Below are 26,434 nucleotides of genomic sequence, written 5' to 3' on the forward strand. Positions count from 1 at the left end.
CTGATGAAACTACTTTCCATCACTAAGTCATTAGGAACCACCACGGTTTTGGCCCCTTTCTGCATACTCAATTGAGAAAACTGTTTAGCACCTTCATTACTATTTTATATAATTTCAGATCATGTAATTCCTGACTCCCCAATTTCTCTACCTTTGCCTTTTCAGGGTTGGCTTTTTTTCCCTAAAACCTCAAAATATCTTCCTTCATCTCGACTGTTGATTTATCAGACTTGTTTGTTTTGACTATAATGTGTCAAAAAGCAGCTACTTTCTGGTTGAAATGATCATTGTAGGCAATCGCAGTAATCTCAGGATCTTTCGTAGTTCTTCACTGAAACTCGGAAGTGTCCGCTTATTCTGCGACTGCCTGACATTTGTGATACTGGTCTTTAAATCTTAATTACTGATTCTTAGCAATGGGCACTTTTGTGTTGGATCAAAAAAAAAGTTCCCAAAATCAGTGGGGCTAGTATCTTCAGAAAATCGTATCCCGGCAGGAGTTTTAAATCAATCGATTGGACTATAATCCCTTCATTATTTAGGGTAAATTTGCCAATCCTGAAATGGATCTGGTTTGCGCTAACAACTGGTATGGGTTTACCCTCATAATTAGTTTTAGTTCCTTTCACCCCTGTGTATAGTAGGGCACCCTCCACCTGCATTTTAAAGTTTAGTTTATGAAATGTCCTCACCGAAATTAGAGTAGAATCACTCCCAGAATAAATTAGACTCCCCATGTATTTATTTGTCTCCTTACTTCACTGAAGCTTAATATGCATTTCCTTTGTTAATCTACATAGAAAGTCAGAATTTGTCAAAATTACCACCTGCAGATCCTCTAGTTTGGAAGGTTGAAAAAAACGACTAGAATCACAGGGCTCTGAGAGTTTTACTTTCAGATTCACTTTCGCTTCCTCCTCATTTTCCAGATCTTACTAACTAGAATCTCTCCATCGAAGCTTCAAGGAAAGATACGTGGTTAGAACATCTCTCTCATAAACTGTTTCCAGAATGTTGGATGGGATTAAATGTTTTGAGGGATTCTGAAGTATTTATATGGATCTTGTTCCCAATTGGATCAGTTCTCGGATTATGGCTTTTCATCACAGTTGATATGACTAGCTGGAGATTTGCCCCCGTTTCTAGGAGTGGTATGAAGTCTCAATTCATGTTCAAAGGTGGTGTTAATGATGTCTACTACAGCCCTTATTTCTGCTTCCAGTGCAGCTTTTCTTGCCTTCGGACTCTCTCCAGAAATGTAACTTTGAACTATCTCCTTTCTGGTGTAGTCATTTCTACGGTTAGGCATGGCGATGGAGTTGCCCCGTGGCTGTTGGATTTTTCCTAATAACTTAGTCCACTTAATCAATCCAGACCCACTCCATTTTGTTTTGCACTGTCAGAGGTGGTGTGTCTTCTAATTTGACTCAGAGCTCAGCATACCTATTTTAGGTCTGCATCGTTTGAACCTTCCAGATTATCTTCACTACCTATCTTGTTTGACTGAGTGCCCTTGTCGGGCTATTTCATTCATTGCCATTTTGGGGTTTCATTTTAACAATAGGCTCCCTAAATGTAAAGTTACCCACAAGCAACCCTCTATGGGGTCTGTCTTTCTGGGATTTCAATTATCTTAGTTGCAGTTCAGGGGTAACAGGGTTGACACAAAAAACGGTTTCATTTCTTTCCCCCCAGCACAATCTCTGTTTTACCTGTAATTTTCCTATCACTTGTACACCAGTGATTTCTTGATTACCTTGGTCTACTTTCCCTGTGGGTTCCTCGCTCAGCTGGGGTGATCAGATTCTCTGCAGCTTCCATGGATGCTTTTCGATTCACATGAGAATCCACTGGTTGAATTTGGTTATTAATAAAGGCTGTATCCTGTGTTGCATTGCACTATATTTGAATGCTTCCTCCTTCAGGTTTACGGAGTGGATATGCTGTGGATCTCCCAAGCATTCTCAAGGGTACCCCGGGAATTGGTGGTGTTGGTATGGAGTTCAGATGGATCCCCTTTATGCTCTTTGGGGGTGAGAACAGTTGTGCCATGGACTTCAGTGGAAGCTGCCAGTGTTTGTTTTTCGAGTAACAATACCAGGATCGGGTCATGACTGATTGACCTTTTCCCGCTTGATATTGTGGGACTCGGTTGAACTTGCAGGTCACCTGACCCTAGACCTAAAGGTAGTTTAGGATATCCATCATTCGGGAGAGGGTTCTCTAAACTCATTGCCGAAGAGAAAGAATTATGTGTTCATAACATTGATTATTATTTTCACCTACATACATTTTCCCTAATGGAGCTAACGTGCTGCTTTTACTGGGGGCCCAGTTCCATTTTCTAGTGTGTTGGTCTTTCCTGGTCAAGATTTCCAGAGATGTCCCCTTGTGACTGGTATGATTTACTACACAAGCGCTTTGGACTTCAGACTCAGTTTGCCATGCTGATATCCTCTTTCCAGATAATCGTGCAAAGCTCTGTATCAGTTTTGCATTTGGGATGTTTGAAGTATGTCTTTCGTTGTTTTCTTTTTGTGCATTGTCATGGCTCCATCTTTTTGAAATTTGCCCACACTGTGTCGTTCAATTTCAGCTTTGTTTTGGCTGTTCCTTGAACCCCTGGTCACAGGGGTTTGGCTTATTTGAGTTGGTACTCACTGTCCCGGCTCTGCGCCTGCTAAGCTCTGTCAAGGACAAAGTTTGATTGTGCCTCAAGTGGGAGAATATTTTGTAAGAGGATTTAAATCTGTCTTTCCATTGCATTTAATCGGTCATCATCTTGATTCATTCATGGTGGATATTCGTTTGATTGCATATTTCTGTCCTCTCTTTGGTTCTGGTTTTGACTTTACTGATATGAGATACTCTGTATTTCTTTGAGAATATTAGGCTAAGAGTAATTGGGACCAGCGGGAACAGGAGCCCACATTAATGTATGCCCTCCTTGTGGGGCAGAATCGAATACTCTGATTTGGGGAACATTTTGGTACCCTTTTATAGGAATGTTAATCTTGTAGTTGGGTACAATATAAATACTTATTGCAGGATAGGTGTTTTGAAATGGTCCTTATTTTTGTTTGATATGACTTGTTTTAAACATGCTTAGGTTTCTGCTCTCCGGTCTGAAGTACCTATTCATAATATTTAGGCCCACGTGACTCTGGTTGGCGTTCGGCGATCACTTGTGCTGCTGCCATATTCCTAGCTTGTGTAATCGAATTCTTTTGACTGGCTTTGGTCCTCGCACCGTATTTTGTTGGTGTTGCAGTTCATACAATCACATGGCTTGGTCAATAATCCATCTCAATGTATTTCCGTCTTAAAAGTTCCAAATCCATTGCCTCTGGTGATATGTTACTTAAACGTATGGATTATTTATAAAGTGCACTACCACACTGCGGATCTCTTGATACTGAGTATAGGAATTGGAGCATGGCTAGGAAAGAGTGATCATGAGAAAACTTTATTGAAATGAGGGTTTTTGAGTTTTTTTTTTAACCTGAATCGAATAGGAGGTGGAGGTGCACCTTCAAATGCAAAGAGTTCCAGAGGGGCAGAATCAACACAGCAAACTAGATTAGCAACCTCTAAAGGGAGCTCTGTGCAACCAGGGAACAGAGAGCAGTTACTGGGCACTGTGAAGAAGTCTGTTGGTGTATATCTGGACAGTCAAAGGGTGATAAAACCAGTAGAGTAACCACAGAAGTAATGTTGAGCAATGTAAATGATTTTGAAAGAAATGCAATCATTAATAGGTGACCAGTACAAAGATTTCAAAATGGGAAGAGATCCAATAAAGCAGGGTACCCGGTTACAGATGTGCTGCCTGCTTCGGTTGCCTACCATCTGTGTGGTAGCCAGGAGTGTATGCCACTGTAGAAGCACCATAACAAAAGTTCAGTATGAACCCGATGAGTGACATTGCAGTGCTACGGGCATCATAGTAGAGAAGAGGGCATATCTTAATCTTCATAAAAGTGCACGAACAGATCACGGAAGAAAACTGACAATGAGGCAACAATTCTGATGGCAAGAGTCTTCATGAACTCAGAATTATTAGGGAAAGGGCTGAAATCTAAAGGTCAAATAGAGAACTTCCAAGGATTGGACTGATGAGTCTAAGTCTTCTTAGCGTGTAATTTTAACCTGTAGTGACCCATCAAGGAGCGCACTTTGGAAAGGAGGCTTTGAATTAATAGATTGTCCGAAAAACGACTGCCCCAGTCCATTGGGGATGCGAGTGTGGCTGGCATAGCAATTAATTAAGTTATAAGAACGGGAGTAGCCAGTGCCCTAAGTTGTAGATTAAAAAGAAGAGGTAAGAAACAATGCTTGGGGTTATTCACAGTAGGGTTTGTGTGAAGAAGACCGAAAAGAACCAAGGGCAGCTTACTTAGGATATTCATTCTGTAGCCCATAAAAGAAATCTGATCTAAAGATTCACTGCCTGTGTCTGTAAAACCATCACCCATTTGAAACTCTCACACTACTCTCAAACAATACACACAATCATGATCCTAGGCCTCGACCCGGTTGATGGTGCATGCAGTACACTATTTTCTGGGCCTGCTCTGGTCTCTAGTGGCTAGACAATGCATATGATGGCAAGATTGACATCATGACAGTTTTCTAAGAGTCGGTCTGTCAGGGAAGACATTTCCCTGCACATTCTTTTGCAAATACCCAAGTAGCAAATCTCACGCTATCTTCTGTTCTTGGGAACCCTACGGTCGTCTTTACTCGCATACAATTCTAGATGCTTTGCAACTGGATATGGACCTTTGGGTGTGTAGGGTGTAAACATTTGCCTAGAATTTTTAACTACTCTGGCGAAGTGAGGGCAGTATCGTGATTGGTACTAATGCCTAAAATCTTCAGATTCTGTGCTTCTTTCTGCATGTCCCCAGACTCTCTGCCTCGAGGTTTTGGTTCCTATTGTGAACACGGAGTCAACTTGTCTCTACATCTAAGGGCACACATAGATGAATTACCTGTCATATGGCATTCCATCTCCTCTTTAATGATGGCTTTTGTAGACCTGGGATGTGGGTCAGGGTCATCCTATTCCAATCTGACTTTTGCAGTTTTTCAAAAACATTCCTGACGCTGTCTGTCTGTCTCTCTGTCTGTCTCTCTGTCTGTCTCTCTGTCTGTCTCTCTGTCTGTCTCTCTGTCTGTCTCTCTCTCTGTCTGTCTCTCTGTCTGTCTCTCTGTCTGTCTCTCTGTCTGTCTCTCTGTCTGTCTCTCTGTCTGTCTCTCTGTCTGTCTCTCTGTCTGTCTCTCTGTCTGTCTCTCTGTCTGTCTCTCTGTCTGTCTCTCTCTCTGTCTGTCTGTCTCTCTGTATGTCTCTCTGTCTGTCTGTCTCTCTGTCTGTCTGTCTCTCTGTCTGTCTGTCTGTCTCTCTGTCTCTCTGTCTCTCTGTCTCTCTGTCTGTCTCTCTGTCTGTCTCTCTGTCTGTCTCTGTCTGTCTCTCTGTCTGTCTCTCTGTCTCTCTGTCTCTCTGTCTGTCTCTCTGTCTGTCTGTCTGTCTCTCTCTCTGTCTGTCTCTCTGTCTGTCTCTCTGTCTCTCTCTCTGTCTGTCTCTCTGTCTGTCTCTCTGTCTCTCTGTCTCTCTGTCTGTCTCTCTGTCTCTCTGTCTGTCTCTCTGTCTGTCTCTGTCTCTCTGTCTGTCTCTCTGTCTCTCTGTCTGTCTCTCTGTCTCTCTGTCTCTCTGTCTGTCTGTCTGTCTGTCTCTCTGTCTCTCTTTTAGAGGAACAATTTCCTGCATTGGTTTCTGATTTTCAACTGGTTCATGGGTCAGCTGATCCCTGGGTCCATACAGACTGTTCTCTCTCGTGAGGCTTTGTAATTAAAGGACACCTCTTCTAGGTCACCTGAAACATCACCAGGGGATGCATGTTGTCTTCCGCTGAATCTTTCAGTGCTATCTGGTGCTTATTGCTGGGCATAAGATGCGCATGTTTGTGTGAATGGTGCAAGTCTGTTGGGCTCTGATGTCTTGCCTAATATACCCTCTAACTCCGCAGTCTTTTCATTGGCTTGCAGCAGCCCTCCCGCTAGTTGTTCGTTCTGTTTAATCTCTTACAATGTCAACTCCCTTGAAATTTTTGTCTAATTAAAAACACTTATTTCAGGCCGCCCTTCAGAGAAATGCACATCCTCCCACTGAAACGTTATCTCACGAGAGAAATATTTACTCAGCTACTCAAATGTGTTTTGCCAGCTTGTGGGAAGCCAGCATGTATATTTTATTTAAAACATTCAATAGAGAGCCAGTGATTATGGGGCTGGACGCAGTTCTAGTTCAGTTATAACAAAAATTGACTACCCAGAGAACTCGAGGTTTTATTTCTTTGTTTCGATAATTACTTGTCTTAAAAATACATTCATGGGGAAATTCTGCCCTCTGTTCTAACAGTGTATGAATTTAAACCTCCTGGTACATCGAAACAATGCATTGACATTTTCTAAAGAAACCGATTAATGAAACTTTGTGTTCCACCCCATTGTGGGTCACGTTTGATAATTTTTTGATAGTCCTCGCATGCTGTGTTTGAGTTATTTGGCATCAGATCACAGGCCTGGAGAACAGCCACTCTCTAGGGCTAATCAACAAAACAGCACAGCCACACTTTAGTGTGTCTTCCCTGGCCGATCTTTGTCTCAACCGCCAACAACCTCACAAAGATGATTCCCTCTCCTATTTTCAGGCTACCAGATAGAACTGTCTCCACCCCACCGTGGACGGGCCTAAAGCCAGTGTTTTATTTATCTATGTTTGGTAGTGTTGGCCTAGATATCAGTAAGCACAAGACTATTGATTCATGCAGCATGCTCATACAACAGTATGCACTCTTGAGGGGTTTTCACAGATTGGGACATAATTCCCTTCTGGCCTTGGCTCCATTGTGGATATTTTTCTGCTTCACTAAGAAAGCTCGAGCTTTTCTAATTCAAGGTCTAGCAAAAAGCACCAGACCATAAACCTCGTGCTTTTAGAGATTTAAGGTGTATGACTAAAACATAGAAACACAAATAATTGAAGCCTGTCCTCCTTAACTTTCCCGAGGTTGCAAAAGACTGTACATTAGGTTATTGGGGAAAAAGTGTTCCAGCCGGACTTCCCTGTGTGTAGCAAACTGTATGACTCAAAATAGAGGACTGTCAACTTTGTTAAATGTAAAATGGTGGGGAATTATAGCAAAGCGTGCACACCATAGATATACTGCTCAGGGGCCTAATCCCTACTTTGGTTCATTAAAAAAAATATTAAAAAAGATATCAGTGAAGTGCACTTAGGTACATTCACTAGTTTTTGTGTCACAATGCACAAGCATGTCTTTCACAGATGTGTCAGATATATTGACATACCTAATTAATGTACACTATGTTACTCTTTGCTAGCAAATGTGATGAAGAGGTATGGATTGATTTGAGCTATTTCGCAGAGTAGTGACTAGGCCTGTAATAAAAATAGGTCATCCACACCTTATCTGGACCTTTGTTGGCTATCTGGTTAACACACATTGCTTACCAACACATGCACTGCAGGTCGCAGCTAAAACCTTGTGCTGTTTATCATGGTCACATTTATAACCATTGAAACACCCGTTCCTGTTTTGTGGGTTGCACAAGTGTGTGAACAGCTACAGGCACAACAATGATAAATGCAAGGGCTGTCTTTCAAGTGCAAAGAGGGTGATTGCAGTAACTGTGAAGAAGAGTTGCCCTCACATTGATTGCGTCCACACGGGTCAGTTCCTATATTTCAGCACTGAAAAAACATGAACCTTCTCTGTCTCACATGTTGCTGCAACTGTTCTAGGGGAACCATTGATTGAAGCAGCGAACATAGAATGAAAGTCTGTGGTTACTGTTGTGGTACAGAATTGTTTAAGAGCCACATCACAAATGTCCCTAGTAAATATTCTCTTCAAACTCCAAGGATTAGCAATCCCGTTTTATCAGTTTATGAATGTATCACTGCCTGCTTAATGGACTTAATTTGTGGAATTGATCACTAAGAAGTGGCCATAAGTGTTGCCATCTTGTTTTAGAGCCATTATGAATCAACCGTCAGGGGATCTCTGTAGTGCCTAGTGGGTCAGTACGATTTTCAGGGTATTGCAGGGATTAGGAGGATGGAAACTGTAGTGAATGGAAATATCTGCAGTAAGTGAGCAGCACTGGAAGTCCTGCCTGTAGGACACATCTGGAACTGAGCTGTTGGAAATCAAACTGTTTATTGCATTATAAAGATACACTTGAACAATTTTCAGAATTGTGTTAATGTGTGCACCTTGCACCATAGTGCATATCAATCAAAAAGGAAAATTAATTAATCTATTTGAAGATATTCTTCAATGGGTACCACCGATATTTTTGCAAATGGTACAGTAGTTCGGTTTAGAATGAGAGTGGTGGAGGAAAAGACTTGATGCTCAAGTAGAAGCTAGTGGTAGGATTGTATTCACAATAACATGTAAATTGTGGATCCTAGAGCATTGCTTAGGTGTAGAGAAAAGCGGGTATTGAAGCAATTGTCACTACCTCGAGTGGGAGAAAAAGAGGATGATTTGAATGAGTTGAGCTTAGCCATGATGGCAGATAAAAATTATTGGAAGAAGGAAAAATATGTTCTAGAAAAACAGTGTTTCATGTGGAACCAGTTATATGGCAACTACCAGCCAAAGTGACCTTGGAGTATGTAACTTTCAGAAGTTTCATGATGGACTGATACGTGAATCATTAGTCCAGAGAACTCATTACAAGCAAGTGCAGAACATCTGTTTTTTAACTGGAGGGTTAACTGTGGGGAAAAAAGCTGTAAAAAAAACTTCATAGGTTAGAATATGTGTCCAGGGGGTTAGGAGAACTGGCATTGAACATTCATGGTGGACAAAATGTACAGGAGTTAAAATCACAGGACAAATAGTTTCAGAAAAGTTTAGGGATGCAAAATAGTATTTAAGGATGTTTGAGAAATGTTTTACTTCACAGATCTGGGTTGTTGTAGGTATGGGACTCAGTTGCGCCTAGGTTCTCATAAAACATGTCCTCCCAAGTTACGGTGAGCAGGAAGTGGACACTTTGCATCAATATGCAAGAGGAAAGCAGATGATCCTAATAGCGCTTAAGTGAACTTGGTTGGCAGTGACAGTTCCTTGCTACACAACTGTGATGGGATGATAACCTAGATGCCCTACATGTACAGGTGGAAGAAACAGGTGCCCATGCTGGCAGATTTTCAGTCTTGTTGTACTGTAATTTTAGATGAGACATCTTTGCTTTGGAAATTGATTTGAAGGAAGCAGCCACACATCATCAAAGCTATTGGAGTAATCCTGTTAGTGTTAGGATAGGTTGGTTAAAAAAAAAATTGTGGTTTTCTATAGCATGAACCCGGTCCCTTTCAAAGCCAGAATGCTTTACACATTGGAACAGCCAATACAAAACTGTGATAGAACAGATCTGTGCTTCAACAAATTATTAATCGAGGCGGTAAGCCTAAGAGGATTCTTTAGAATGTATAAATGTGCATCTTTAAATTGTTGACTAAAGGATGTAAAGATCTGCTACACCCTTTAGTTAATTCTCTGTATGGAATGGAGGTACATGGAGTTATCAAATGTTGCATGAGATGCATCTTGCGGCATGATACTCGTAGGGTTTGTTTGGGTTTGAATGCTGAGGGTTAGCTATTGTAGGAGCTTTTGGGATGTCTTCTGGTGCCTGTTCATTTTGTACTTGTTCACCTCTCTTTTGGAAAAAGTGTAGAACATAGCTGCCCTGAGTTCTGAAGTGTTCTTGTTCTATATCCTTAGTGCTAGACCTGATAATGATTGACTGAGGGATATTTAGTAACTGTTCATATACTACAGATGCTATCCATTGGAAGCCAGTTTAGTGCTCTTCAAAGGGGTAAGTTATGATTTCTCCTTTTAGTTTTGGAGATCAGTTCTGATAATTTATTAATTCATTCAGGACTGGCTTCCGTAGAGTATTGTGCTGAATTTCGGCTGGCTTGTGAATAAAGCAATCTCATGCTAGTTTAGAGTTTGGAAAACAGTCCAGACATCTTTTAATACCAGGTAATTAAGACTATGTGTGGTGTGTAGTTAACATTTAGGCCTTTAATGGGAGAGTTTCAGTCCAGTATTAACGGCATTGTTTATACAATTCTGGGTGAGGCCCTCGTAGATTAGTGTTCAGAAACCCATAGTAGGTTGGAGTGCTATTTGGGTTCATGGTAATGAATAGGAATTTGGTCTTTTCTTGGTTTAGTTAGAGGGCGTGGTTAGACCATAGCATCAGAGGTTGTTCAAGGTCCTTTTCTTTTTATTTATTTTTTTGGACTCCGGTACCAGATAGCTGGTTGAAGAAGTACCCATTTTGGGGTTGAAGTACTAATTCAAATTCCAATACTGAAGAGTGTTCTAGCAAGATTGACTCTAATGGGAGTAGTCTTTGTAACGCCAAATGAAACTCATTAGAAGCTTTTGTGCTCAAATACCCAGACAGATGGCACTTGTCAAGATCAAGGGTATTATACTTTACTTGGAGTGTGCACATTGTTGTGTAAAGAGGTAGTGGTTTGGCACTCTCTCGCCTGAGGTGCAAACCAAATCATCAACCAGTGGGTCACTACAAGACCAATCTTCTTTGAATGTTGTTTAATATTTTGTATGTATTTTTTCATACATTTGAAGGCACATTTATGCTTCTTAAATACAGATTTATTTTAATTTTGTTTTTGTAATCTTTTTATTCAGAATTTGTTTTTTATTTGACAATAAAACCGGTTCATGGATTATACTTGGTGCATTCCTTCAGGTGTTACAAATTATTTTCCAGAGCATGTAATGTTTCAGGTCTTTAGTTGGGCTATACTTGAGGCAATGGCTTTTTGGTGATGTAATGCAAATCCTTCACATGCTTGATCATCTTCTTTGTGTTTTCATGAATTTTTCTCTCTTATGTAAATACAATGCTTGTTGTCGTTTTTTCATATATGTGAATGAAATGCAGTCTGCTTTGGCATCTCCTTGCCCGTTTGAAGTGTGAAGGAAGACAAGTGAAATACCACAATACTGTGCTTGAATCCCCTTTCAGCAATACTTATTTTTTCCATCAATGCAGCTCTTTGAGTGGAATTAAGAGACAAATACTTGGTTAGATTTGAGATTGCAAAAAAGGTCTGTTTTTAGAAATCTAGAGAGATTGCATGCGTTTAAGCTTTGGACATTATTAATAACGTTGTTGGAATTGAAGGGCAAATATTTTGTTTTTTAATAGTTTTCCGGTCACTAATTAGGGGCCATTGATGTGTACTTTTCTGCTCATACTGAACTGCTGAAATAGTACATATTTCACAACCTATTATATTTTCTTACACCTAATAGCATCTTGTTGGTTTCTGTCTTTAGGCGACCACGTTCCTGTTGCCCGAGCTGGAATGGACATGAAGGTCCAACCCATGGAGCCCGTAACGCTGAGTGGAATTGACAGCTGGGATGAAGAAGGAATTGTTAGTTATGAATGGGAGCAGGTCGCTGGTGAATCCTCTGTGGAGATGGTGGTGAGTACAGTGACACTAGTGAATGATGCTCAGAGGACTGTACCTATCAAGACTATGGTTATTCCACTCATCACTGGGTAGGGTGGAGTCAGAATGGAGAGGCAGTTTGTCTACCGCCGTGCCAGTTCTGTTGCAAGACCAGCGCTTTCGTTAAAGTTTGCCCTGCTTTAATGTTCTTCTGGGCTTTTCCTAATAAAAAAGTGATAAACTGAGGATGATGAAGCAGAGCTACTATCACTGTTTGCATGGCTAAGGATGTAGGCATTCTTTTGTTAGTTTTTATGCTATACATGATGGACGTGGCAGGCCCCTCAATGGAGTAACATATGTTTTTCTGAGCTCTTCAGCCCGCCCCCTAAATCCTTCATCATACCGGCATTTGGTGGATTTAAATTTCATATCTGGCACAGTGATCTGAGACATCCCACTGCACTGTAGAAGAGGGATGGAAAATCAGCAGCAGGCAGACCCCACTGACACACGAAAAACGAGCCGAGACCAGCCCATGTGAAATTTGCTGCCTGGCACAATATAGCAGTCGCTTCCCTCTCACTCTGTGCTAAAGGTACTCGCACTGCAGCGTCGCAGGTGAAAAATGCTGGGCCCCAGCTAGGACTGGAGACACAAGAGCTTGTGATGCTGAAAGAGAGACTACTTGAGCACCCGGATCTCTCTGACCGAGATGAAGGTTAGTTGAGGATTCCAGCAAGGGAGGGAGTGAGCTAAGAACCTTGCAGGAGTAATTTTCCCCCTCGTTATGGAAAGATACGTTTCCAGCCTGGACTGACTCCCTTTCTTCCCTTTGCAGTGTCAACTGGAGGCGAAGACCACTTTAATAAAACCTATGACGTGTAGAGGGTAACAGACTTTATAATAAATAGTTTGTAAGAGAAATATCTCCTTGATAACACTGAAAGTGCATATTACTTATAATAACAAAACTAAGTGCATAAATAAGAAAAGGTGAATTTGCAAAGAATAAAGAGCAAAGTTAACAAACCTGTGAATCTGTCGCCCTGATAACTACAGCATTGATATAAAAATGAAGGTCAGTATACCCCATTGCACAAGGAGAAAGCAAGTGGAAGGTAACACCTGTATCTGAACGGGGGTAGTAAAAGAAGCCAGTAGCTAACAATAAACTTGGATACTTACCCCTCTCCCACTTTTCTTCAACTGTTTTCCACTAATAAGGGGTGAAAGAGGAAAGGAGGTAGGAACTCTTATAAAAACCGGTCTGAAGCATTGATAAAGTCCTATGATCAAACAATGGCTATCCTTGCCCTCCCACTTCGAATCACAGGCCTTCAGATGTCTGTAAGTGGTGCAGATAGGGAGCTAGGGGCAAATCTTAACTGCAATGAACCTGACGAATTGGACAATATACTAAAAGCAGTCAAAGCCACCCAGGAAATCGTAGGAGCAAACATCGATATGCCAATCATTGGAATAGACCAACTGGGAGAAGACCAAAATAAATTGACCAATAGGGTCATACCAACGAAGGAGCAAAAATGGATATGGCAATCATTGTGTGACCCTATTGGCCAATTTCTTGTGGTTTTCTCTCAATAGGTCTACGTCAATGATTGCCATATCCATTTTTGCTCCTCCGTTGGTATGACCCTATTGGTCAATATCTTGTGGTCTTCTCTCAATAGGTCTACGTCAAACAAGGGAGTTCCAACAGCTAAAACACACTGAAGACAGTCTGAAAATTAGAGTACTGGAACGCACCAAAAGGATCCAATACCTTGAATATAGGGCAGAAGATGCTGCGGGCTGCTCATATGCATACTGGGTCTATCAGACATTCTAGAAGGCAATGCCATTACCTTTCCTGGAAGAGTGGTTAGAAAAAAGAGGGTGTACCAAAGAGCCCAATAGATGTTTCCTCTACTAAGAGGGCACACAGAGTCCCTGTGAAAAGTCCTTGTAGGGGCGCCTTCTATACAGGTTGAAGCCCAGCTCCTGCATTGCCATGCCAAGGATATTATTCTGTGAAATTCCCACAGTCTTACTAAATGCAGTCTGGATTTTTCTGGACTACAGAATTGTGACCTAGCAGAGCTGTGGTTCTTTTTTGAAAGTCAACAGGCAGCTGTGAGCTACAAATATGAGATCCATGCTGCGATTTCCTGCCAAGTTTAAGATAATGGCCACAGATTAGTCTTCTTCACAAGATACTAAGGTGGTGGCAGAATGACTTGAACATAGGGGAATCTAGCAAGAAGAAAATTAAGTACTGCACCATAGTTGAAATGCCAGGAAAAGAAAACCGAAACAACAAGGGTGCAAAGGACAGACGAGAAGACTAGCAGGAGTAAAAAACGAAGCAGTAAAAAAACTAAGCAGTCTTAGCATCCTCAGGTTCGCTACTAACTAAAATATCACCTGCTATCGCATTCGACTTCACAACTCACTAATGTGGCCCATAATCTGGAACAGACCACTCGCAAGAAGGAAGTGAAAGGCCATCCCATGTCACAATGAGATCACTGATGATCTTTGAAAACTGAAATCCTAATATTCTGTAGACTGCAACGGACTCCACTCTTGCAGTCGCGGACTGGGTGATATACTGGAGGAGTTCGTTCCAGACAGATACCAAAGGGGAATGCAACAGAGCAACCAATATGGAAGAGCCCCATTTGTTCTACACGCCTACTCACAGTGCATACTTCCTGTGTTGAGGAGCTGACTTAATCTTTGTAATTGCTGAATGGAGCATTATTACTTCTCACCTTTGGGAATACAGAGTGGGGACTTTGTAATGGGATGTAAAGGCATAATTGTTTGGCCCATACTGCAACAAATACAAGAGTCAACATAGAGGCAATATTGTTTTTATGATGTGGGATCTAGAATGCAAAGTTCTGTGTGTGGCTACAGCGTGGTAGCTGGTGGTTAGTAGTGGAAACAACTCAACACAGATACAATCTGATTATATGGAATGTGTGGAGAATGAGTGCAATCACAAAACATTTTAAGGTTCAATCATACCTTAGGTGCAGGCAGCTTTTCTTCAAGAAGCCTACTTAGTAGCACAAGAAATAAACAAGATGTAGATTGATAGTGCAACTATTAGCAACAGATTGTTCCTTCCCACTTTGCACCTTGCAGTGCCAGGCTCTTTGCCGTTTTTAAGATGATAATGCTCTTATGGTAAATACATCACTTTTTAAACTTGCCAATCCTGATACCATAGAGTATATTCAAGGACCTGGACAAAGTATTGACAAAATTAATCGGTGGTGTTGAATGGTAAAAAATGTATTCTGTTAAGTTAGCCTCTACTCCTCTTCCATTTTGTCTACCAGCCCCCATTTTCTGTTTCTGCGGGGACTTTCGAAAGTCAGAAGTTACGTGTTCACTGAAAGCTGGTTGTACTGATAATTCTTGCGGGCCACAGTAAGGAGTCCTGCCCTGCCGAAGGGCCAAAGTGCACAGATGTCTAATCTGTTAGGCAAGGGAATTTACTGGCATTGGTGGGCTATCTATGAAAGTGACGTGGGTAGTGGTTTATCAGGATTCCACAGTTCAGCATGTAAGCATTGTGTAAGGGGTTGTGTAAGCATTATGTAAAAATGCAATAAGAGGGTTATGTAAAGTGTGATGTAACCATGACAAAGGGGTTTTGGTGGATTCCTATGGTACCCAAAATGTATAAAAGGCAGGTTTGAAACTGTTTTAGTTCGTTCCCTCTCAGGCACTTGTAGTGTCTGTATGACGGAACCATCTCATGAGATATAATAAACTTGTGTTTTGTTCCACTCCAGTGTCTATCCTCATTTAGTGTACCCATAGACAAAGGGTGTCCCTGCACCAGTGAGACAGATAAGATATCTAACTTCTACAATTGGTGCCCAACGTGGGGCCCCATTAAAGGACACAGCTGGACCAGAAGGAGGTCGTTTCGACAGGATAGAAACACTAAGGGGCGCCCCGCAGACTGAGACTTGCTCTCGCGGCCAAGGTGATTTTCAGCTTATCGACCTGACCTTCGTGGCAGCTGTGTTTCTCAACTGGGGCTCTTCGGTGGGCATTTTGGAGGTGATCTATTGATCAGAGGATCAGAAGGTGCGAGTTGGAGGCGTGCGATCAGGTACGGTCGAATTGGTGGTCTTTTTTGGGTTTTGTGTTAGTAAAAAGGCCTTTGCAAAGGTCTTTGACAAGTAATGTGAGAATTTTTTCTCATCTTTTGATTTTGGTATAAGAGTCTTTTAACGCTATTGTTAAGAAGTATTTGGTAAACATGCCTGTTTTGAACACACTTCGTGCATTCTGTTGTTGTTGCAACACAAATAGAACTTTGGAAGAAAGACAGCCAGTGCCTCTAGAAGGCATTCTGAATTATAAAATGTACATTAAATATGGTATTTCTTCCATACTGTTTAGCATATTGTGGAACAAATATATGAAGGCAGATTCCAGTGGCTACTTAAATGGTACCTTTGATTTAGATAAATTGCAATATGTAGAAGAGCAGCTCTTTAAGAGAAAAAGTAGGCAGAGTATGTTTGATGCCGTATGCTTATGGAGAAAACAAATTTAACAAAAACAGATTAAAGAAGAAAAGGATAGGAAGAAATTTGAAGAACAGACTTTTGTATAGAAAATTGAAGAATTACAATTAAAAGCACAAGAAGAGTGTAGAAAGTGATAAGAGAATGGTTAAACTTTGAATGCAAAAAAGTACATATGGCCAGGGCACTCCCTGGTTGCCTGAAGGCCGTGGCAGAAACTACCATTTCAATCAGACAATCGGCAGGACTTGTACTGGATCATACATTGACGGTTTTTGTTCCCCACTGTATTATTGAATCAAACTAAGACACAACATTTGACGAGTGCTCATCTTACCGGATATGAACTCATTTTGTTAGCACCACACATTACACTTAAAAGCTGCCTGACCTTGAATCCAGCTACTTTGTTGCCATTGCCCTTTGAGCAGTCCAGTGCTATACATGACTTTATTTTTACCACTGAAGAACAAACAAAAGGTCGAGTGGACCTGACTGACATGCCCCTTGCCTGATGCTCAGGGTGAATTGAATGTAGATGGCTCTTGTTTTAAGCTACCAGATGGCACCACGACTGCAGCTTATGCTATTTCTACACTGCATACAATTGTGGAGACCGCATGGAGAGTTAGTTTAAAATTTGCTGACGACAATAACCCTCGCTTTGGTAGTGTTAATGCAAAGTGTGGTGCACACCAGAAAGTAGTAGATGATGTTAATTATCAGATTCCTGATGAGGATGTACATTTTAAAATGGCCCAATAAGAGACAGCCATAGCAGAAATGGCAGCTGAAAAATTACATTATGATTTGAAAGAAATAATAAACACAGAAGTAAGGGAGTTCACAGAGAAAGATGTCAGATTAATAAAACATGCATAACATGTTTTATTCAAATTAGAACTCGATGACGTGTTCAAGAACACCATCAGTTGCAGAAATTTGACTAATAATTGGAGATAAACGGAGTAAAGGATTTTTTGTCACCTTCAGCGCGGCGCGAATTTTCGCGCTGTGCTGAAGGTTCAAAAAATGGGTGTGGTCGTGACGGAACGGTTCTGTCATCAGCACAGCCCAACCGACGCTGATGACTGAACCGTTCCGTCATAAGCGTCGAAGGGGTTAAGGAATTGATTGGAAGTTTATGTAACTTTCTGATCACAGGTTCAACAGAAACTAAATGAAAAGAACAGAATAATGCAGTTAAGTAGAAGTATAATTTTTCTAGTTTGTCCTATGGTACTGAATCCAGCCAATATATTTTTTCACATTCCATGTGCTGAAGAATGGCTTATTGTTATTGATTTTTGTCAATTTCATGTCACAGTGCTATTGCATGAGAATACTGTCAAAAAGAAGATGAATGTCTGGGACACATAATCAGAAAAGGAGCTAGAAAGGTGTCACTTGAGAGAGTGGAAATAATTCACCAGATTAATCCACCTCAAATTCAGAAAGAAGTCAGATTTTTTTTTTACATGGTTGGCTGCTGTAGGGAGAGGTTACCAAACCTTTCCCTAGTGGCTAAGCCTTTACTGAGGCTGAACCACAAGGATGTGTCTGATCCACTTCCATTAGACAACAATTGCACAAAAGCATTCCCAGAGTTGAAAGAGAAAAAGTGTTGCGCCCCGGCACTAGGAGTGCAAGTTTATTTAAAAGAAAGTACACCAATTTGCAGTGAGAGGGCGGGCTGCGCTCTATCAGTGATTGTTCAGAAACAGGAATGTGTTCAAAGGTCTGGAGCGTATTTCCCAATGACCCATGACCCCAATGTCACAGAAATGCCCAGCTGCTTTAATTTAGTAGCTATGGTAAATGTCAGTCATAAAAAGAGTGAGAAAATAACGCCTTCTTTGTAAAGTTGTTTTGGGAGACTTTAAGGACAAACGTCTGATTGAGCCCAACAATGTCCATTTTGTAGATTGTCCAGGTTTGAAAGATAACAATGACAGATTAAGAGCAGCGCACACTGTGCTCCCTGTATATTATGTTGGCAAAGCTTCATGGCTTTCAGTAGTTACATCAGCCCAAAATTCGAAAGTGATTGCCCTTACCACAACATGTGGTATAACTGCTCAAATGGGAGTTATTATTGTCGTGGGAGAGACAAATGCTGATTCAGTTGTGCAATATTGTGTCCTGTTAGCATATACATTCAATGGAATCTTCAAAGGTAAACTGAAATTTGAAACAGATACTGTTTATTTATTGCTGACACTTGTAAAGAACTAAAAGAGGTACCAGCAAATATTTTATAAGCAAAACAACATGGTTATATCAGAACAGAATATAAGAAAAATGACAACTGTATAGTAGCAAATGTGTTATGGCAAAACTGATGCCCAGGTATAGATTGCCAGATTTTCTGAAATAAGATCATAATGAGGTCTCAAAGACGATATGTGCAGAACAGATTGGACAACGATTGGATTGTAGCTATCTGCCTGAAGTTTCAAGCACAATAAAGCAACACAAAGACAGCACAGAGTTACACTTTGCAAAAGGCTGTGTTTCAGCAACACTGATGTGGCTTGAATATGTACATGCAAATGCACTTGTGAAAATCTCTGATGAAAAGACTAGTCATTGCTGTGAAGGTCTGGCTGATGTGGAGCGTGCAGTTTCTCACTAGATTGCAGCGGCTACACAAGATCTGCATAATGGTTGGTGCCAAAACGTTTATCTGAGAGATGTTGTGAAATGGAAAGGCCTGTTCCAAATTATCCTGGCAAAGACTGTTGTGAAATGTGGTGGACTTCCAAATTGGGTGTATGCCTCTCACACACTACCGTCCTGTGTCCCCCTGATAAAACCGCTCCTCTTCCAGAAAAGATGCGAACAGTGGTCAAAAGTCAACAGAAGAGGGTCGGTCAAGCTGTAAGGGAACACACACAGTCTGAAGCAGCACTAAAGCAAACTGCACTGGAAAAGCAAAAAGTGAAAACTGACTCAGACGAAAGCGCTGTCAAAGAGGTGAATGAGTCAGATGCAGCCTCTGAAGGAAAACATTAGTGCTGTGGACCTATGAGTGGAGGTAGGAAAAAGCTGGCTGAAAGGGTATCCAAAATGTCTGCATCGGTCACTTGAAAAATCATTTGCACCCATAGCTGAAACGTCTGAAACTGATCACAGTAAAAATAAAAGTGAAAAGCTTTGATTGAAAATGTGCAAAGGATTGATGGTGCTCTGTGAGACTTTCTCAGCACCTGAGTGGTCAGATTGCATTGAAAAAATACAGAATGCCACATTGAATAAACTGTAATGTAAAGTTTGAACTGTGTGAACCACCCTGATGGCAAGCCGGTAGCAAAGAGTCAAGAAATGCTGAAATAAATAACTGAGAACTGTCAAGAGCTGAAGAGAAAAGAATCTTTGAATGGAAAGAAGAAGATTTGTGGTGCAGAAAACTGCTGATACTACCCTTGTGTGTATTACTTTGCTCTGCCCAGGGTTGGAAATAGAATCTGAACTTTCCACCAGTTGGCTCAGAAATATTTCTTGGAAAAAAACAAACAATCTATTTAACGATGCTACAGGCTGTTGCAGATGAACTTGTGGATGACCTTTCTTGAAGTACTTGTTACACTGATTTTTCATTGCTATAGTTATCATCGAAATGCAAGTCTTCAACGATTTTTGTTTTGACTTTTTTAGCTTGGACTTTGATTGAAGTGAAAATACTGTTTGATTGTTTCAAATGTTTTCTTTTTTTCTGAAATTCATTGACTGATATATGCATTGGACATAAACTGTAGACATTTTTTAAAAAGAACATTGTTGATTTTTGGATGCCAAACATGGAGGAAGAATGCTCGGATATTCAACACCCTGCGTCGAGAGAGACTAAACATAAATGGACATTCATTTATTTGGCAGCAAGTTTATCTAGTGTTACGAGTATTTGTGGAATAGCTTGGTTCCTACATGTGAAATTTTCCATGCATACACTTGTATGCCCAACACCTACAAATGAACTTTCAAATATTGCACTATACGCATAGTATTCCTAATATTTTTGATTGTTGGGTTTGTGGATTGTTGCCTGCACACCAGGAAAAAGGGGGAACGCCTCTCATAGCACTCCCGTTCTCCCACAATGGCTCTTGCACGGATTGGTTTGGAGTTTTATGGGCAGCACATGTTAGTAAGATTTTTAGCTTTGATGAGGGAGGTCTTAATAAAGAGCTAAATATAGCATGTTATCCAGATGATGATGGTAACCCGCAGGTAAAAGGATCAGATTTAGAAGTGGAGGAATATGGTGGTCATGGTGATTATATCACTAAGTATGTTAATGTTTTCTTTTATGCTTTCTGTACTCATGAAGTTTTATGCATATGGAATATATATTTTTTATTATTTAATTAGACAACATGTGTTTAGTAGAGGCTAAAAGGAGGGACTGTTGAACGGTAACAAATTTATTCTGTTAAGTTAGCCTCTACTCCTCTCCCATTTTGTGTACCAGCCCCCATTTTTGTGTTTCTGCGGGGACTTTTATAAAGTCAGAAATTACGTGTTCACTGAAAGCTGGTTGTACTGATAATACTTGCATGCCACTGTAAGGAGTCCTTTCCTGCCGAAAGGACAAAGTGCACAGATGTCTAATCTGTTAGCCCACCAACACCTGTAACCTCCCATGCCTATCTATGAAAGTGACGTGGGTAGGGGTTTATCAGGATTCCACAGTTCAGCATGTAAGCGTTGTGTAAGGGGTTGTGTAAGCGTTATGTAAAAATGCCATAAGAGGGTTATGTAAAGTGTGACGTAACCATGACACAAGAGTTTTTGGTGAATTCTCTTGGTACCCAAAATGTATAAAAGGCAGGTTTGAAACTGTTTTAGTTTGTTCCCTCTCAGGCACTTGTTGTGTCTGTGTGATGGAGCCATCTCATGAGATACAATAAACTTGTGTTTTGTTCCACTGCAGTGTCTATTCTCATTTAGTGGACCCGTAGACAAAGGGTCCACTAAATGAGGAAAAAGGGTGTCCCTGCACCAGTGAGACAGATAAGATATCTCACTTCTACAGCAGTACTGACTGATATACATCATTCTGCACTGTGTCAGTGTATGAATGCAGCCTAGGGACTTAGAACTATACCATCTTTCTTCGCAATTGCAGTTGGGACGAGATGAGCATATAGGGCTCATGCACTTGACACTAGAAACCAAACCCAGGAGCTCCTCAAGGGCCTTTTAAACAACTTGATTATTGAGAAGGGCCTGATTCACTGGGCACAAACCATGCTCCGGCAAACCACTCAGTGAATCTTGTGAAGAGACCTACAGAGGACGCCCAGTGATCCCACTTGTGGACTTGCCTAGGCTCTTGGGGACTTCTGGCATACATACTATTGCTTGCCAAGATGTACAGTGTCTGAGGAATTTCTGGGAAGGTGGCACAGATAGGTTGACAGTTGCTGTTTGAAGAGGTATTGACCCGCCCGCCGTTTTTCATTTGGTCTGTTACCATGACCGAAATCCAACAAGCATTTGCACTGCAATAGGTCTCGCATTTACTTGAGTTTGAGCTATTGGCATTGTAAATGATTATTTTTATTTATGTTTTGGTTTTTAAAATGTAAATAAAAGGCATTGTCATTTTCAATGCCAATAGCTTAAACTCACGTAAATGCGAGACCTAGTGCATTTCAAATGCTTGTTCCTCAAACGAGTGGACTGCAGACAAACGGGAGATAAGCACTTTCACCTCTCTCTTTGTCATAACCCACATGTCATAAATGTGCCAGAAGCTTCAAGTCCATGGATAGATGGGTGGCTCCCAGTGCATTATACCAACCAAGGCACTAGTTTGGTGTCTGCTGCCAGAGATGCCAATACCCCCCCCCCCCCACTTTCCGCCGCCTGTTGTACCTCCCCACCCCTTTTTCCCCCAGAGTTGCCAGCACCCATGCCCCATCTGTCTGGTGTTCTGTCACTTAGCTTGTATACATTGGAGTGGGGTTCATAAAGCTCTACATTTAAGATGCAGAAATGTGGCCCGTTTTATCCAGGTCCCTTGCTCTGAGGTCCCAAGAGTCGGACCACGAGGAGAGATGTCACGCCACATAAACGAGTCTCCTTGGCAGTCCGCGTCCGCATGTGTGTGCGCGTGCATGCATGGGTGTGCTTGTCCCACATTTTAGAGATCCTGGCTTGCCTTCAACCCGGTCCTCTCTGACTATACTAGACACAGAAACATCTCCCCTCAGTGCTTCCGGTCCGGGCTCGCTGTGAAATATTTAGGGGCCCTGGATGATAGCAAGGTTTCAGCCCAGTTGTCTCACTTCCAGTTTCCCTTGTCTGTTTTGACGTTCTGATCAGTCTTGCAAATTATTCACGGTTTTACCCTGCCTGTTGTGCCCGCGCCCCACACTTGGTTCTGCTGGTGCTGGTGTCAGGCCCCGCTTTGCTTGCCTGTTCCTCCGGTCTGTCTGTGTATTCGTCCAGTCTGCCTGACCCTCTCCTCGTCTCTGCATGCCAGTATAGCCTTTCAGTAACTGCTACTCTGCTCTGCCTGTATCTGCGCAATCTCCTCTGCCTATGAGTATCTGAGCACTCTACTCTCCCTCCCTGTATCTGCTCAATTTCCTTGGCTTGCCTGTATCTGCGCACTCTTCTCCGCTTGCCTGTATCTGCGCAATCTGCCGACTCCCCTGTATCTGCCTGTCTGTGCACACACCTTTCTGTCTGCTTGTCTCTGCGCTCTCCTCTATGCCTGTATCTACGCACTCAGCGCCTATTCGGTTCTTCCTGCCTGTATCTGTCCACTCTGCTGTCTGCCTGTATCTGTCCACTCCACACTGCTGAAGTCCCTATATGCCTTTCATCACATTTCTGCGTGCCAGCATTGAAAGTGAGACTATGCTTCACTATGAGATGCGGTAAATTTACAGATGTACCACATCAAATAAAAATGGCCTCCATGCCTATGGGAATCATAAAATATAGCATGCATAATAATGCTAATGAACAACTTAGGGTAGTATAAAAACGATCTCCAAATGCGATTATGAAATCAATCTGTGCTCACTGTGGAATACGCGTGCAGGGAAGTGTTAATATTTAAGGCAACAGGAATACAGGGTTAGGTTTTCTCAACAAGCAAAACAGTAGTGCAACAAAATAGACTTACCCTGCTTTTGCGACAGTACTGAATTCTATAACAATGCCTAAGCATTGGAAAAATATGATTTATTTTTAATTTCTACTTGATGCATATTTTACAGGGTATTTGGTTGCAGTTTATGCACAGCACGGAGACCTGGGGACCTTTTAATCACAGGGAGTAGCCGGTTCACGGGGTTTCAGGGAGGCAGAAAAAAGTATTAGAGCTAATAAGTTGAAAACAAACTGGCTCCGTGGAGCCGACAGGGGGGATGGAAACTGAAAGCGCCCAATGCGCGCGCTGCCATCCTCTGGGGACAGAAGATGTGCACGCGTACGGAGTGCACATCTCCTGTCTGTACGCGTGCACATCTCCTGTCCGCGTGTGCCACCTCCTGTCTCCCTTCGGGACCGAAAGCGGCAGCAATAGGATCTCGCAAGGCGAAGCAGCGCATGCGCTGCGTTCGCTAACGAGACCTAAAAAGGTAGGTACTAAATTCCTAGATTTATCTTTGGTATTAGCGAAGAGGGTAATTGTAACACTTTAGAAATCTACGACTGCCCTCCCCAACCAATCACTCAAAAGATGGCTGCTCTGTGTGTTGAAATTTAGGCCAGTGGAAAGCATGGCACTGCATAGAGAAGAGAACGGAACATATGCAAAAAGCCTCTAGATGCTGCTTGGGACAAGCTTTGTTCCCCTAAGTCAAACCGGCTTGGCAGTGGGACACAACCTGTACCTGTTGGTCCACATCCAGAGTTCCCGAATTCCTGAATGTGACATAAAAGGCATGAGTCACTCTTAAATACCATCCCCCCCATGATTATTGATAATCAACCTTTACTACTTGAATATATTATTTCCTCATCCAGGCATGTGCTTTCATGATGCATACTGCCCTCATCGCAGTCACCGATGACATCAGGACCCTGCTTGACAACGGAGAAACAGCGGCCCTCATCCTCCTGGACCTGTCAGCCGCCTTTGACACGGTCTGCCACCGCACACTACAAACACGCCTCTACGACGCCGGAATCCAAGAGAAGGCCCTGGACTGGACTGCATCCTTCCTCTCCGGCAGAACTCAGAGCGTCCGCCCCCCCCCTTCCGCTGCAAGGCCACCGAGATCATCTGCGGCGTACCCCAGGGCTCATCCCTCAGCCCGACGTTGTTCAACATCTACATGGCACCCCTCGCCCGTGTCGCCCAACAGCACAACTTCAACATCATCTCCTACGCCGACGACACCCAGCTGATCCTCTCCTTCACTAAAGATCCTCTCACCGCCAAAACCAACCTCCATGAAGGAATGAAGGGTGTCGCCGAATGGATGAGGAATAGCCGACTGAAGCCGAACTCATACAAGACGGAGGTCCTCACCCTCGGCCCCACCCCCTCAGCCTGGGATGACTCCTGGTGGCCGACGACCCTGGGAACAGCTCCAACACCGACCCTCCACGCAGGCAATCTAGGGGTCGTCCTCGACTTCTCCATCTCCATGACTAAACAGGTCAACGCCGTCTCCTCTTCCTGCTTCAACACCCTCCGAATGCTCCGCAGGATCTTCAAGTGGATCCCCACCGAAACAAGAAAAACTGTCACCCAGGCCCTCGTCACCAGCAGGCTGGACTACGGAAACGCCCAATACGCAGGAACATCGGCCAGGCTCCTGAGACGGCTGCAACGCATCCAGAACGCCTCGGCACGCCTGATCCTCAACATCCCCCGCCGTAGTCACATCACACCCCACCTGAGAGACCTGCACTGGCTCCCCTTCAACAAGAGGATAACCTTCAAGCTCCTCCTCAACGCGCACTAAGCTCTGCACAACACCGGCCCAGCTTACCTCAACAGACGACTCGGCTTCTACACCCCCACCCGCCAGCTTCGCTCCGCTGGCCTCGCCCTTGCCACAGTTCCTCGCATCCGAAGAACGACCACCGGCGGCATATCCTTCTCCCACCTCGCCGCCAAGACCTGGAACACCCTCCCCACCAACCTACGGCAGACCACAGACCTACTGGCCTTCAGAAAACTCCTTAAGACCTGGCTCTACGATCAGTAGCAGCACCCCCCGCAGCGCCTTGACACACACGGGTATATAGTGCGCTATACAAGTGACTTGATTGATTGATATCATAACATGACACTGCTGAATTGTTTAATGTAAGTGTTCTTTTGTTGCTTCACAGTTTTCTGGCATGGATTCAATTAAGTTCACACTGTCACGTCAATAGCGTGTTAATTAATGTAGGCAACATTTGGGGAATATTGGACTATCAATAGTGCCTAGTTGAAAATGGTGTCAATCCATGAATAGCGAACTGACGGCTATACCAGCAAACGTGGGGAGGAGCATTTTACATGCCAGTCATTTAAACAGATAGATTGCTTCTTATGAAACTAAAAACTCCTGTAATGTATCTGTGATTGGGATTCTGACAATGAGCACGTAAAATATTAAATAACAGTAAAGCTGAAGGTGCCTACCTGACGTTGGAAAAAAAAGTATTGACTTCTGTTCTCTGAAATGTTAGTCCTTTATTGCCCTTACCTGCATATCACCGTTTTGCCTTGGACTGCTTAAACCCCCTTGGTAATCCGACAGTCTTCAGTTTCTCACTATTTTATGCACAGCCATTAGCATAATTTACAAGCTGTAGTTCTAAGAGGGATAAAATGCAAATTCTAAATCTTCTTTCACTTTCAATTTAAATATGTTCATGAACGAATGTTTTTGTACTGCATGCCCTGGGGTGTGCCACTGATATTCTAATAGTTTCTTTCCTTTTATTTTTGTTTCACAGAAGAAGGAGCAGTACCTAGAGTTGTCCAACTTGCAAGTGGGGCAGTATGTTTTCCAGCTTACGGTCACCGACACGGCTGGGCATACGGACACTGATAGAGTGACTATCACAGTCTTGTCGGTGGAAGAAACTGCTGGTGGGTACACCAAATGGGCTGTCTAAAGTCTATGCCCTGATATGGAATCAAGTCACAGCTTAGTCAAGCTGAATGGCATTTATTTTTAATTCTGTATTGTAATACGAGTTGTGTTCTGTATTGAATGTTTGCTTTATTTTTTGTTCACTAAATGATTTTCTTTCATGTTTGTTTTCTAATGAACAAGTGGATATCAACTATACCTTATCTGTTATAGGGTCTGTTTTTCAGTGATGCTTTCGATACTTTTCTGGCTTTTTGCAGTGCACT

The 26,434-nt window shown here is 42.4% G+C and overlaps 1 protein-coding gene across 1 annotated transcript in view; it reads left to right on the forward strand.

Annotated features, from left to right (window-relative positions):
* Positions 1–26,434, forward strand: part of SPINT1 (serine peptidase inhibitor, Kunitz type 1) — a 194,101-nt gene that overhangs the window by 106,925 nt on the left and 60,742 nt on the right. The window contains exons 2-3 of the mRNA XM_078659825.1: positions 11,430–11,581; positions 26,029–26,164. Of these exons, the coding sequence (XP_078515951.1) occupies positions 11,430–11,581; positions 26,029–26,164 (288 nt within the window). The remainder of the gene's footprint in view (positions 1–11,429; positions 11,582–26,028; positions 26,165–26,434) is intronic.

Source organism: Lissotriton helveticus, chromosome 9 (assembly GCF_964261635.1).
Source record: "Lissotriton helveticus chromosome 9, aLisHel1.1, whole genome shotgun sequence".
Classification (NCBI taxonomy): Eukaryota; Metazoa; Chordata; class Amphibia; order Caudata; family Salamandridae; genus Lissotriton; species Lissotriton helveticus.